Source organism: Aspergillus costaricaensis, assembly GCF_003184835.1.
Source record: "Aspergillus costaricaensis CBS 115574 unplaced genomic scaffold BO79scaffold_10, whole genome shotgun sequence".
In the NCBI taxonomy this organism is placed as follows: Eukaryota; Fungi; Ascomycota; class Eurotiomycetes; order Eurotiales; family Aspergillaceae; genus Aspergillus; species Aspergillus costaricensis.
The window spans coordinates 640,503-653,853 of NW_020291810.1; the positions used below are offsets into that span (position 1 = coordinate 640,503).

A 13,351-nucleotide genomic window follows, 5' to 3' on the forward strand; every position below is an offset into this window, starting at 1 on the left:
GTACTCATTCCCATCTTTGCGCTTCAACATCACATCCTACTGATTCAACGAAATGGCTCAGTGAGATAAACAGGGAACTGATGGTGTTCCTAATGACTGTCAACCCCTCCTCCAGTCTTCTTATGCAGGTGCAGTCACAACAGTACTGTACTAGTAAATCACAACTAGTACATACTTACAGTTTGCCAGTTTGCTCCACCTGGGCGCTTCGCACTCTGATTGGACATCCCCGAGCATCCCTTCCAATGAAAATTCATGACCATGGTCACATGACCTGACATCCCCTCATTCATCGTCCCCCTGCCTCGACATTTCTTCCCTCTAGCACGGAGGTATTGAGCCATCTAATACGGAGTAGCTATTAGAGCTGATACTCTCATGGGTCGCACCCACCAACGGGCGGGCAGATTCTTCTCTTAGTCTCGGTGCGTAGAGGGTTGCTGGGAGCATGCAGATCGCCTTCCCCATCACACGCTAGGTGTGTGACGGCTGTCAGCCAAACGGCTACTTCTGCCGCCTTATTGGTGATAGACCCCGGCCTGGCGCCGATGCTGGCGCTTCCTAGACGGCAAGCATTGGCCAGATGCAACCCGTGGGAAACATCAACTGCATTTCCCGCTTTCCTGGCTTTCCATTGCATTGCTGTGATAGCACCGTTCTCCTCATCTGGACCATGCACCACAAGAGGATGGACGCCGGCGCTTCTGGGGTGCCAGACTTCTTATCCTCGCCATCTCCCCGGCTGATCATCCGGAGCTCCTCTCTCTGGTAGCCATTTCTGTCTCCTTGCTCTCATCTATGCGTTAGCACTTGGTGTTTGATGCCAGTGAGCTGAACGTACAGCCACAACCGACCTGGACTTCAGTCGCAGGTGAAACACGAGCCCAGGCACTCCATCAGAGCGAGTACACTTTTTATAGTGATACTATTCTTCGTGCTTTATTTTCCTAGCTGGCTTTGACGACTTCGAATATATCAACACAATCAGTCATGATGCGCATGCGCATGCCGCCGCTTCGTGATCTCTTCCCGACGAAATGGCGTAATCACAACTTGATGTATATATTGATGACCATCGAACTGCCTCTTACGGTCATCATCCTCACGCTTACGGGTATCGCCTCTCATGACCTCTACCGGACGAAGCTTTGGCAGGATGGCGCAGACAATGGGTTTAACAGTTCGCCAAATGAAAGGCTCTACGCCGCGGCCAACCATCGGTCCTTCAAGACCCCCATTGTTTGGAGTTCATTGTATGTGAAAGCCTTCTGGTCCAGAACCCCCCTATGTCATGACTGACACTGGAACAGCATCACCGAGTACAACCTCGTCCTTGGAATTCTGAGTGTCTTCGTGTGGATTACAAAGATTCCGGTCCACATCCTTCACATGCTTACTCCGCCCTTGTCGGCCTTTGTCCACGCTGGCTTGATCGCCGTGTATATCTATTCCGTTCGTTATCAGGCCGGTCCCGACATGTCTGACCCCGAGCATCCTCAACCGGGCGCACCATGGTACATCACGAAGAAATGCTCAGTGGCTGCCGTCAAAACAGACGTTCACTACTGTATGCAAGCCAAGGCACTGTTTGCATTTTCGATAATTCTCATGTGAGGACGCCCTTATCCTCTGATATCCTCTTTGTGGGAACGGCCAGCTAATTTGCTTAACAGCCTATACTACGTTGTCGTGCTCGGCGTCAGCTTGCAAAACTGCGTCATGACGAAAGAAGAGCGTCAAGAACGGGAAGAGCTGCGCGAAGAACGAAGGACTATGAAAGAGTTCGAAGACTACGTTCTCAAGTCGCCTGGTATTCCTATGACCGTACCGAGGCAAACCGGGCCCATGCCGACGGGCATGCCTGGCAAGGCACCATTCCATAAGACTATCACTCGAAGCACTGATGTATCGTCGGCGGATCTCCCACTTCGTCAACACTTCAGTTCACCGAACCCTCGCCGCTCAATGCACCAAGTGTCGGCGGAGACACTTTCCGGGCATCAAGCCCAGTCCCAGACATCCTTTGTGCAGACCAACAAGGCGGGGGAGAACTAAGTCGCGTTGCGCTCTACCTAAGCCTAGGGAGCTACCTAAGCCTAGGGAAGCTCTTCGAGGCAATTGCTAAGCATGTAATGGGATTCACGTGCTCCATAGCTCAGTTACTTGCTCATCATTGATGGCTTAAGATCGAATCCACGCTTACTTCTACTCTCACATCCGTCCCTACATCCACACCCCGAAACTTTGATTTATATACCATTTTGCGCGCTGGATCACGCGGAGTTTATCGGTTGTACTTTCAATGCGATAACGAGGCACTCATCAAGGACCACACAATGTTGTTTGTTTGACTTGTTCGCCTGTCACTAGTTCGTCTAGTGTTATCGCGCTTCCCTCCCCAACATTCTCTCATTCCCCCTCATCACAGGAAAATTAATTGAGTATAGCACCGATATATGTTGTTGTTGTTGAATCATTGACTCGTAATTAAGAGCTTTGAATTATGTAGTAGCAGCCTATACTTCGGGGCTTTCTCGGATGCTGATAAATGTCTGCTGTCTCACTGTCTCAGACTTTTACATTTCCGCGATAGCTGCCAACCCTGATAATAGTATATCGTATCGCGGCAACTTCATTGAGCAGAAAGAGACGCCGTGTATAAGTACTATTGAACTTAACACTTTCCGCAGCACATGCAAACAGAACACAGTAGACTATGTTGGAGAAGACAGATCCATGAAATGATAGTACGACTTCATGCCACGAAGAATTTGTAAACAAAAAATAATAACTAGTTAACTAGTAAATCACGATATTTGATTACTAATCATCACATGACCGTGCATAATGGCCTGTGTAACACGTGACCGCAACCGGACCAACTTACTGCTATCATATCAACACTGGTCGGGATCCCACGCAAGTGACCTCTCGACATCTCTCACTTACGGCTGATCAACATCCTCATAATGTCCCTTTCCCGGACCTCCTCTGTCCTGCGACAATGTCGCCTACAATTGCACCCGGAATCCAACACCTTGACGCGCACTTCCCCTCCCCTGAGCTATTCGACCCGCCATCGCCGACTCGCCCGCTATGAAGCCAAATCTTTCCATACGACGACGCCCTCTTATGCAGCGCCACGATCTCCCATAGCGCGGAAAGCTCAATCCACTCGGAGACAAGCCGTCTTCACAATTGACGGCGTGTTCGCCCACACTGTCCAAGGCGATGTCGAGAAAATGCTACAAAGGCTGGAGAAGACCGTGGAGGAACACTATGACCGGTGGAAGGAAACCCACAGCTATGAAGGAAGTTACGGTCGCGCGAAGCTGAGCCTCGAAAAATACAAACAAATCGCACAATCCCTGCTGCGAACCGCCTATTCCCAGCCTCCATCCGCACGTGCGATTCGCGCAATTTCCACCAACGTCGAGGTTATCTGGAACGTTTCGAGGTGCCTACTGAGTCCCGATAATCGTGCCCTGGAAGTTTGGCTCCACAGTGCTTGTGCTCTCGCAGGCGCTAGATCCCCTGCCCTTATGCTCGCTCAACGGAACCTCGACGATGCGCATCCGAATTACCCCCTACGCACTCAATTCCTGGATAAAGTTGAACAATGGGCGTTGCAAGAACGTGATCCTCGTGCTATGCATGTTTATGTGAGAACGCTGATTGCCCGCGGGGAACATGAAAGCGCGGTGCCGTTTATGGATGAGCTCATGTCGACTATCTATCCTTCGACACGAGTGGAGGGCCTGGAGACGCCTCTTTCATTCTACAACATTCCCCAGGTGTGGCCGACGTATATCCAACTACAAGAGGGGCTGAAGAAGAAGGGAGTGAATTGGGGCGTTAGCAGAGATGAGCTGGCCCGTCTGGCAGGAGTGGATTACCAAGAGCCTAACTACTTGTCGAGTTATGCTTCCGCCATGTTTGAGGCTGGTGATTATGAGAAGTACGAGCAGTACATGCATCAGGCTGCAATGGCCGGTGTTCCCAGTGCTTGCGCCTCTTTGGCCCATTTCTACTACCTTACTGCGAGAGGACTGTTCCCCCGTCGGGGAGAGAAGACGTTTGTTCCGCGGTCGGAAGAAGACTCTAGCGAGGTACTCAAAAAGGGTAGATTGGAAACTCTTTACTCCAGCATTGTCCGTGGTCTGGCACCCCACGAATACTACAATAATCTTGCTCTCGAGTGGTGGGAGCTGGGATTGAACATGGGCAGCGATTTGTCTGCTATGTTCCTTGCTCTCGCTTACCGAGAGGCCGGTCAGCTAGAAGTTGCAGATTCTTTTTACAAGCTGGTAGATACGCCTCGTTTATGGGCCCCCAAATTCACCGCTGATGATCTCGCCATTAATTGGGACAATCCGTTTGCCAGCTTCTCTGTGCCACGGCGAGTGCTCAATGTAAAATGGTATGACAGCGATGCCAAATGGACCACTGAGAAATAGTCAAAAAGAAAGGGAATCAAAGGAAACTCAAAACGCCAAAATCACGCTTGTCTAGCAATGCTGATAGTCGTACCAAAATGCGTTATGTCACATGAAGCGCGTTGCCACGCGAAACTGGCAAGAGTGGAAAGGAAATTCAACTTTCGGGCTCAGAAGGATTCCTCGGTGTCAAACCAGGTGTGGAGTATGTCTGGTAAGGCGTCTCGTGGGGCCAGTGCCGGCGTGAAGTTCATTCGGGTGTTGCTCGACACGGGAGTTGTTTATTGTTATGCTTGCCGGCATGATCGGTGCTTATGCCTCAAACCGATGAAGAGGCTTCCTGCGCGCCATCCAGCTTGTCTCTTCGGGCGACTGTGAAGGCAGAGGAAGCAGGTTCGAAAAGGTGAGTCGAATCGACGCTTGACTCTGAGGATGTTCACAACCTGCCCAAGTGCTTGCCGGTAGTAGTCGAGGTAACGGGAGGCTCAGTTATGGTGAGGGTTGCTGCAGGTGCAATCACAACTGGTGTTGTTGTTTCATCCTTGCAGCCGAACCAGCCGGGGGTCTTGCAGGTAGTGGTCGAGGTCATGGGAGGTTCAGTTGTGGTGATTGTTGGTGCAGATGTAATATCCGAGGTGGTTGTTGGATCTTTGCAGCCAAACCAGCCAGGGGTCTTGCAGGAGGAGGTGGAGGTGGAGGTCGACGTTGTTTCGCCAGTCGTGGTTGGATCCAAGCAGCCCCACCATCCGGGAGTCTTGCAGGTAGATGTTCTGCTAGTCGTAGTAGACGTGGATGTAGAGGTGGCCGAGGTGGTAGTAGTGATTTCAGAGCCATTACTGCGGAAAAACTTCCAGAGTTCACAATCGTAGCACTCCTCTTCAGGCGCACAGGGAGGCACATCGTCGTAGCCAGCAAGAACATTCGCAATGACATAGTTGATGCGATGTTTGCTGAGTCCAACACGCCAGCCCTTGTCTTCAACAGTGTCATAGACACACATTTGACCAGTATGGCATGCGGATTCCATGGCGTAGCCACCCCAGGTACAAACCGAGCTAACTCCATTGCAAGTTCCCATGTAGACCGGGTCTGCCGTATGTCCGAAATGATATGATCCAGTGTTCTTACGTGACTGAGGGTAACGTGAGTCATGTCCTGGCGGACTGGGAAGACCCAAACGAGCTGCTGGGAGTGCTTCCGGAACAGCTTCGAAGGTAACAACTGGTACCCCAAATGTCAAGCCTAGCAAGCTGGACACCGCACCACCCAAAGAATGGCCGGTCAGCCAAACGTTGGCATTTGGGTACATCTCGGTGATATTAGAGTAAAGGTCGATTGAGGCGCGATAATATCGGTTCTCATCTAGCATCGCCTCAACAATGCACGTCAGGTTCGCATTGTACAGGGTTGTCTGGCAATCGCAGACTTGCCGCCAGAGGTAAGAGCCCCCCTGGCCACAGCAGCAGCTGAAGAATAGATTGTCGTTGATTTTATCATTTGTAGTAGTGCCCTCGCCATCGAACAAGGCCGGTGAAGTTCCCTTGAGGGAGATGACCACCGTGCTATTGGTCTTATCGGCATATACGTGACCTCGGAGCCCGTCTCCTTGCCACCCAAAACTTCCAGAGTGGTTGAACCGACCATGAATATCCTGCCAATCCCCGGTCCCAGGTACCTCGATGTAGTCATTCGCCGTCATCATCGCCAAAGCAACGACGGTCTTCTTCTCTGTGACATTCGGGCCCGGCAGCGTATCCATGACCCAATCGGACGGCGACAGCGCCACTGCCGAGCCAGAGGATCGTGCAGTCACTAGGTGTTCTTCAATGACCGACAGGCGTCGGTCTGCAAGTCTTTCGATTGTGAGCGGTTTTGACGAAGCAACCAGCGGAGTGTTCGGTGTGACGACATCGGTTTCGACTCCTTCGTCTGAGACGGTCCGAAGACGAGTGTCTGGCGTGATATCTAGCCGGCGATGGAGATCAGGATCTTGATAAGTTCCTCGGTGAAAGATATGGCGAAGCGTGAATTCGTGGGTGTCTGAGAGGGGGGGCGAGTCACCCAGCGGGATCTGAGGAGGGAGGAAGGGCGACGCTGGTCGGGATCCGAGGTATACGGGCTGATAAGCGGAGATCAGGCCTGGAAGTAGTGTCACCGACCATAGCAGGTCGGATAGTCTTGTGTTCCCCCAGGAAGACTTTTTATTATGCCCTCGAAGGCCTTTCATGGCGATACAGTGATGGACAAAGATGCAGGGATAATGCTGAGAGATAATAATGATGGAAACAGGGTCGCTCTAGATAACCGGCGCCATTCTGTAGATAGATAGATAGGCAGTAGTTGAGGTGGCCACCGACTGGCGCTGGAGAAAGTGGGTATTGGGCTGTCACGTGATGGTCACTGGCCCACATACCGAAGTGGTAGATGATCAACCAACATAGCTGAGTGGATCATCCAAACTACTAGTAGCTCACATGAGCTGTTTTCCCTTTCTTTCTGTCGTCATGCCTATCAGAGTCAGGTATCTCACGCCTAGTTTGTCGGTGGCACCCGCTTCCTTCATGATGGGTTGTTGACGAACACTGTTCATCTACTGCGGAGACAGGTGCTTGTGAAGGACTAGTAGTAGATAAACCCTACTGCAGATTACAATCCAGGATCGTCATTGTCACATATTTATCAGACTGAATATAAATTCTTTGATGACGGGTATTCTTAGGTCCACCATGGCCCCAGTCCGTCTACCGAATTTTATCTTGACTAATAAAAGGGCACAAGCCCAACACTAATATTGTCCTGCTTCCAGCATGGCATCCACTAGCCACTAACTGATACTATAGCTCGTCATGTACCTTCTCACCGACAGCCCGACCCAGACTCATCCCCACTTCAACATCAACAGCAATGGCGTTCTTACTCGCTTTCAGAATGTCCTCATCAAACTGTATACGACCCTTCTGGAATGCCACAATAATGGACGACCCTCCAAACTGGAAGATCCCAAGCTCATCACCCTTGTGTATCTGAGTCCCCGATTGCTGATACTGCGGATGAATCCTACTGACCATTAGCACTCTTCAACTGGCACCACAACTCAAAAAGTGCATACCTAACTGTCCCCACCTGCGAAGCCCCAATAGCCACAAAAAGCACTTCCCCAAACTCCTTCGTTTCAATAACCACATAATCCCTCGCATTCCTCGTTAAGATGTCCACCTGACTCTGCAGCGCTATCGGATCTACCTCATAATAGTCACCCGGCATGCTTCGAAACTGCTTAATGGTCCCCGAAACCGGACTATGGTACCGATGATAATCCTGCGGCGACAACCGAAAACTCGCCACCGGGCCATCCGCGAACTTCGGGCCCAATTGCTTATCCATTACCAGATTCGTGATAGAGAAATCATTCCCCTTGATCCATATCTTCTTGCTCTCGGCTACGGCTTCGTAGGCAACGACGCGCGAGTCGGCAACTATCACTGCAGCCGTAGGGTCGTCTTTACGGTAGATTGGGCGTGAGCCGGGCTTGTGGGCACGTACGAAGAAGTCCTCAAATGTTGCATAGGCTGTTATGTCGGAAGGGGTGAAGTCGTTCATGTTGATGTGGTAGAAGTCAACAAAGGCCTTGATGCGTTTCCGAGATGCAGGGGTGGCTTCTTGTTTGCCTGCAGGGGTCAACGCTGGGTCTCGAGAAAAAAGAGAAACAGAAAAAGTACCTTCTTCAACGGCAGTATGATGCAAGTATAATCGCATCAGGTGAGTGGTATCCAGCCATTCTGTTAACGGGTTGAATAAGAGAAGCAGCTTAAGCTTCTTCCACAGCGGCTGCTGTTCCCGCATGTGTTTACCGGTCTGTCTCCTGTAAGTACGGCGCATGGATTAAAGCGATCAGCGAGAATATTACCTTGCGCTCTATGGTGATCCATCCAACCTCTCTATTTTGGACCTAAGACCCGTTAGTTGCTGTGATAGGCGACAGAGGTAAGGCTTACCATCTTGACCAAAGACAGCAGATAGTCTGCTATCCAGTGCAAAAATGTAATAATGAACATCCTGGCTACTGTTCATGTATTTGATTCTTGGGAGTTTGTAGCCATTTTCTTTTTTCTTCGCGATAGAAATGTGATTGGAAAACTGTCGCGATGCAACGGCAATGATGTCAGCATGACGGCTTCCCGATGGCAGTAACGTATACTGTATACTACCCATCCACACTTACTCATCTCCCTCCAGGATCACAACCTCCCCTCTCGCCTGGAAGGTAAGAGGCAGTAGATAATAATTGGTTATTGTTCCAGTTCTCACGGTATCATAGAAATAGACGATGTAGCATAGGATTAATACTGCCTGTTTGGAATATTGGAATTTCACGATACAGTTGAGGAATCAAGGGCACATCTAACAATCTAATAGTAATGACTGACATCTGTCTGTGTTTTTGTCAAGTGTACTTCCTCGTGCTGTGATGAGCTATCGCTGTTCTCGGACTGGTTGTGTTCTATGGGTCCTTAGCTAAGTAGTACATGCTTTCATCATGCTGCTCGCGTGTGTTTACTAGTAAGTTACTCATTTATTGGTTGTGGAAAGGTAAATTCTCTAGATATACTGTCCCTTTGCTCATGCGATAACCTAACCATAGATAAGCTAGCGACCAGAAAGAAACAAGAGTGCTCATGCTTACAATCCTCAGAGAAACAGCCCACATCCATCCATTCAAATATACACAGCGGGCGCGATCAAGTCAAAGGACATAAAGATGAAATTGAATTGAATCCATACATCTATATTAACCGAAGAAACCCATCATTTCAGCCCTCCCGCCAACAACAAACTTTGCCCCGTCATATACCCCGTCTTCACTAACATAGTGACAACATTAGCCACCTCCTCCGGCAACCCCAACCTCCCTAGGGGAATCGTGCTTGCCACCTCCGGAATGGCCTCAGCATTAGGGATCATCCCTGTATCCCCAATCATCGCCGGCGCAACATCATTAACACTAATATTGTACTCTGCTAACCTCGTTGCCAGGTTCTTCATCATCCCCGTCAACCCTGCCTTTGAGGCCGCATAATGACATCCATTAATGCCACCCCCATACCCCGCAATCGACGACATGAAGATGATCCGCCCCCAGCGCTGCGTCTTCATGTGTTCGACTACCCCCTTCACGAGCAGGAACGAGGCCCGTAGATTCACGGTCAGAGTGTAATCGAATTCCTCCATCGTGATGTCCCATACTTGCGGGACCCGTTTGCCGTACCCGGCATTGGAGATGAGGATGTCCGGGGTGCGGTTGTTGTGTTGGGATTGGATCTCGGTGAAAAGGGTGGTGATCTGGACGGGTGAGGAGACGTCGACTTGGTGGATAGTGATGACGAGGGTGGGATGTTGGGCTTGGAGCTCTTTCTGGAGGGTGGTTATGGATGTCGAATTGGATGAGTAGGTGAGAGCTAAGTGCACGGATTTGGCAGCTAGTTGGCGGGCACAGGCGGCGCCGATTCTATGGTATTTGTTTGTTAATAATGGATTTGTTGACTTCAAGTGTGGTATGGATGGGGGTGGAAGAGAGTACCCTCCTGAGGCGCCGGTGATAAGGGCCAATCGGCCACCAATGTCGTTTAGTTGGTCCATGGTAAGTTTCTTAAGGTGACTTGAGGGTGAGAAAGATGTGACTATTCAAATGTTACTAATGGATTTTTCTGGGAAAAGATGGTAGATATAGTAGAATTGCTTACTCGTAAAGTCTTCCCCGCTGGTCGGCGCAATTCCGGTCCCAACCCCGCGACATTATGGATCCACTCCCCGGGCTTTGTTCCGACGGTGCAGCGCCGAGCTACTGTAGGTTAGCACTTTTCTTATTAGATCGCAATGGTTAACTGACTCTATACATAGACAGACATTACCATAGGACCATTGAAAGGGTTATAGCGCATCAAGTTGTAGTTGAGTCTACACGATCAAGGAAAATGCGGACGGCACAAGCCATAACCCAACTTAGTGTTTTCATGATACGTACACTGAAGTACCTATAGGGTACTGAGGTGATTTTAGTAGTGTGCTGATTCATAGAATTCTTTCTGCGAGTTGCTGTAGATTCTAGTCGAAGTTTCCATACCGATCTTCATAGACTTTCGCTGCTTATTAGCCCAAGAATGTAGCCACCTAAAGCTGATATAGTCTTATAATTTCAGAGACTCCAATATATCCAAGTAGTATGATATTATCTTATATTACATACCTCTCTAAACGCCGACCTAGAACCCTCAATCAACAACACCAAAACAAAAGCCATCAAGAAACCGCATCTCCTCCACTCTATACATTTTCCTCCTCTTTCTCCACCCTCTCTACTTGTCTCCCAACCAGCCTGACATACCCAGAATCATATGCCCTCCTAATAGTTGCCCACCCCAGAGAATAATACAACAACCCCAACAACGCAATCGCATATCCCACCATCTGAAGCGAAGTGATCTGCGTGCCCCATATCACCACAGAACAAACAATCAACAGGATGTTCTTTGGCACACTAACCAGCGTCATAGTCAAACCGGATGTCTTCCCAATCTAGACATACCCAGGTTCATTAGCACTCACATACAATCATCACCTTATCACCAGCCAGGACAGAAAAGAAACGGGAAATACATACCAGAACAAAAATCGACACATTTAACATAAACCCCACCGCGGCATTTGCTAACAACACCCCGAACCCAGTCTCCCCAACCACACTCCAACTGAACCCACGCAGCTCAGTATAGAACGCGATCATAAAGTTCGTGAAAGCGCACACCGGGGCAGAGTAGTACAGTGTCACCAGGGGATCCATTTTCTGGCCCTCGTCTGACAGCAGGATCTGGATCATGACAAGACGGTTGGCGTCAAAAACAAGACTGGCGAGTTGGTAGATGACGCCGAGCCAGGAGAATTGGACTTCGCCGGCAACGGCGAGGGCGACACTGAAGGCAATGAGGAGGATGTTGAGGAAGGATTCGAGCGACGGGGTTTTGACATGCCAGGCCCAGCTGGTGAGGAGGGTTACTATTGGGCCACAGGCCTGTTTTTGTTTCCTTAGTATTGACAAATTATATTGCGGGCGATGGGGGGCGTACTTTGAGCATTTGAATAAAGGAAACATTCAGGTAGAGGTAGACGATGTTGCTGCAGACGAGACTACCGCTGTAAAGAATGCCGATGGGGATGATCATGCGGACGTAGGTTCGGCCGTCCATGCGCATTCTCTTGCGACCGTCGAGCATGGTGGTGGTTCGGGCGAGAACTTGAGTAGCAAGGGTTGCGAAGACGAGATGCCATGTTGTTAGGATGATTGCTGGGTTTGAATTGTTGGTTAGACTGTGTTGATACACTCCCTCATATCATGAAGACAAACTCACGGTATCCTGGAAAATGTTAGTGGGATGTTCATGTCCGTAGTGAGTACAGTGGATTGGAGTAATTCACGTACTAAATTCAGTGGACTCAATCACCCATTTATTGAATAAAATGGTCAAGTTCGACCAAAACACCCACGACCTACATTTGATGGTTAACGCTGGTGATTTTGGCTGACTGGTAGACTACATACAGAATGCCCAGAGTAATAGGCCATACTGAAGCCTCCTTGGGCGGAATATCCAGGATCGCCATTATTGGGAGGGACTCTAACGGGCCTTCCAGTTGACACAAAAGTAATACTAATAAACAGTGTCTCCAAAGAAGCGCGAGGTGGCCATTAGGGGCGTTTCACTCCGCCAAAAGAACCATCTCACGGTCAAACCTGGATATATCTAGTACTAGTAGTGGTGGATAGCACTACTTCCTTCTGCTAGGTGCTAGGTCTATTTCCATGGAACTGGCAACCACTGCAACGCCGGGATAGTCTGGACCGAGAAAATCAGGGTCTGGGGCTAAACGAAGGAGAGAGTGTGACCCTGGGACGTTTGCGGGTTTTGACGGGGTCTCATCCGTGGGAGGAAGGCTTGGGTGTAACCCTACTCTGCATGATTCATTCATTGCAACTGCACAGCTGCATCAATCAAGCTTCAGCAGGTCCGTAGGCGGCCATTTAAAAGCTGCTTTCATTGGTCAGGTCGTAGCAGGGGTCCAAATGAAGGGAATCTGATTGGTCTCCAGTGTTTTGGGGGCGTTTATTTGTAGCAGGTCCATTGGCGGCTACTTACAAGGGACTAGCTTAGGTTGTCGCGCACACGTTCCATTTGCTACGATCTGAGTCTGAGGAATCTCGGATGGGGCTGGTGGATCAGGGGCCGGGTAGCAATCCAACTCTCAATAATATAGTCATTGTGGGTATCGATGATGATTAACACCCGGATTCAGGGGCAATGGGGGAACTTCGGAGCGGGTGGATCTCCAGATAGATTTTAGGATGAGACAGGGGATCGTAAGCTGAGCTGACTAACTAGATAGTATTCTTTGGCCATGCTTACGTCGTTGAGCTAGACTGTCCGACTAACAGGGATGGGGTGAGACTGGATGAGAAAATAACAGAATGTCTGGTGAAAGTTGGCCAACCTTGACGGGGCAACCCATTTGCCTACCGGAAGCTCGGAAGATGTTCTAACTGTATTCTGTATACTAGTCTAGTAGTAGTATAGTTATTAATCGAGTAGGGCTGACGCTTGCGGACATTGACCCCATTGACCAATCAGAGCACGGAAAAGGGTGACTGTTCCGTTTTGGGAATGGGCATCCTTAAGCTGGAGCCTGCAAAAACTTAATGTGTCAAACCTTTCAGTCTTTATGTCCGTAAATCTATTCACTATTGAGACATTGGCTAATAGTCTTTTATGTTGGAGCTAGCATATTCACAAGCGAAGATTCTTGGCTTTGTATGTCAAATAGTAAGAGTGACAACACATGGCTTGTGCCAGCCATACAATGGCAGT

General features: G+C 49.5%; 6 protein-coding genes across 6 annotated transcripts; 2 read left to right on the forward strand and 4 right to left on the reverse strand.

Annotated features, from left to right (window-relative positions):
- Window positions 1-289: 289 nt before the first annotated feature.
- On the reverse strand, window positions 290-640 carry BO79DRAFT_143564 (uncharacterized protein; the record flags this gene model as incomplete). The annotated part of the gene is made up of 2 exons (XM_025678329.1): window positions 290-344; window positions 390-640. 2 exons carry the CDS (start codon window positions 638-640, stop codon window positions 290-292), a joined length of 306 nt encoding a protein of 101 aa, XP_025541456.1.
- Window positions 641-993: 353 nt separating this feature from the next.
- On the forward strand, window positions 994-2,055 carry BO79DRAFT_216190 (uncharacterized protein; the record flags this gene model as incomplete). Its single annotated transcript, XM_025683304.1, has 3 exons — window positions 994-1,253; window positions 1,311-1,610; window positions 1,674-2,055. The coding sequence occupies 3 exons, from the start codon at window positions 994-996 to the stop codon at window positions 2,053-2,055; spliced, it is 942 nt and encodes a 313-aa protein (XP_025541457.1).
- Window positions 2,056-2,918: 863 nt separating this feature from the next.
- BO79DRAFT_6042 (uncharacterized protein) lies at window positions 2,919-4,664 on the forward strand. Its single transcript, XM_025689479.1, has one exon. The coding sequence runs from the start codon at window positions 2,970-2,972 to the stop codon at window positions 4,455-4,457; it is 1,488 nt and encodes a 495-aa protein (XP_025541458.1). The 5' UTR covers window positions 2,919-2,969; the 3' UTR covers window positions 4,458-4,664.
- atg15 (triglyceride lipase ATG15) lies at window positions 4,665-6,746 on the reverse strand. Its single transcript, XM_025689478.1, has one exon. It carries the CDS (start codon window positions 6,661-6,663, stop codon window positions 4,873-4,875), a length of 1,791 nt encoding a protein of 596 aa, XP_025541459.1. The 5' UTR covers window positions 6,664-6,746; the 3' UTR covers window positions 4,665-4,872.
- A 486-nt stretch (window positions 6,747-7,232) lies between these two features.
- On the reverse strand, window positions 7,233-8,514 carry BO79DRAFT_262407 (putative phosphatidylserine decarboxylase). Its single transcript, XM_025686591.1, has 5 exons — window positions 8,432-8,514; window positions 8,344-8,385; window positions 8,156-8,291; window positions 7,546-8,119; window positions 7,233-7,496 (listed from the first exon to the last, which is right to left on the reverse strand). Exons 1-5 carry the CDS (start codon window positions 8,489-8,491, stop codon window positions 7,271-7,273), a joined length of 1,038 nt encoding a protein of 345 aa, XP_025541460.1. The 5' UTR covers window positions 8,492-8,514; the 3' UTR covers window positions 7,233-7,270.
- A 708-nt stretch (window positions 8,515-9,222) lies between these two features.
- On the reverse strand, window positions 9,223-12,092 carry BO79DRAFT_170505 (SDR family oxidoreductase; the record flags this gene model as incomplete). The annotated part of the gene is made up of 10 exons (XM_025679532.1): window positions 9,223-9,942; window positions 10,015-10,092; window positions 10,178-10,275; window positions 10,681-10,704; window positions 10,764-11,009; window positions 11,095-11,502; window positions 11,558-11,775; window positions 11,840-11,845; window positions 11,911-11,978; window positions 12,031-12,092. 10 exons carry the CDS (start codon window positions 12,090-12,092, stop codon window positions 9,243-9,245), a joined length of 1,908 nt encoding a protein of 635 aa, XP_025541461.1. The 3' UTR covers window positions 9,223-9,242.
- Between the last annotated feature and the right edge of the window lie 1,259 nt (window positions 12,093-13,351).

Excerpts from the sequence above, each read along its gene's own strand:
- BO79DRAFT_6042 (XM_025689479.1), top strand. The coding sequence starts at position 2,970 with ATGTCCCTTTCCCGGACCTCCTCTGTCCTGCGACAATGTCGCCTACAA.
- atg15 (XM_025689478.1), bottom strand. The coding sequence starts at position 6,663 with ATGAAAGGCCTTCGAGGGCATAATAAAAAGTCTTCCTGGGGGAACACA.
- BO79DRAFT_262407 (XM_025686591.1), bottom strand. The coding sequence starts at position 8,491 with ATGTTCATTATTACATTTTTGCACTGGATAGCAGACTATCTGCTGTCT. Across the intron at positions 8,292-8,343 it reads GGATCACCATAGAGCGCAAG|ACCGGTAAACACATGCGGGA; the intron begins GTAATATTCTCG and ends TACAGGAGACAG. Across the intron at positions 8,120-8,155 it reads TCATACTGCCGTTGAAGAAG|CGTTGACCCCTGCAGGCAAA; the intron begins GTACTTTTTCTG and ends CTCGAGACCCAG.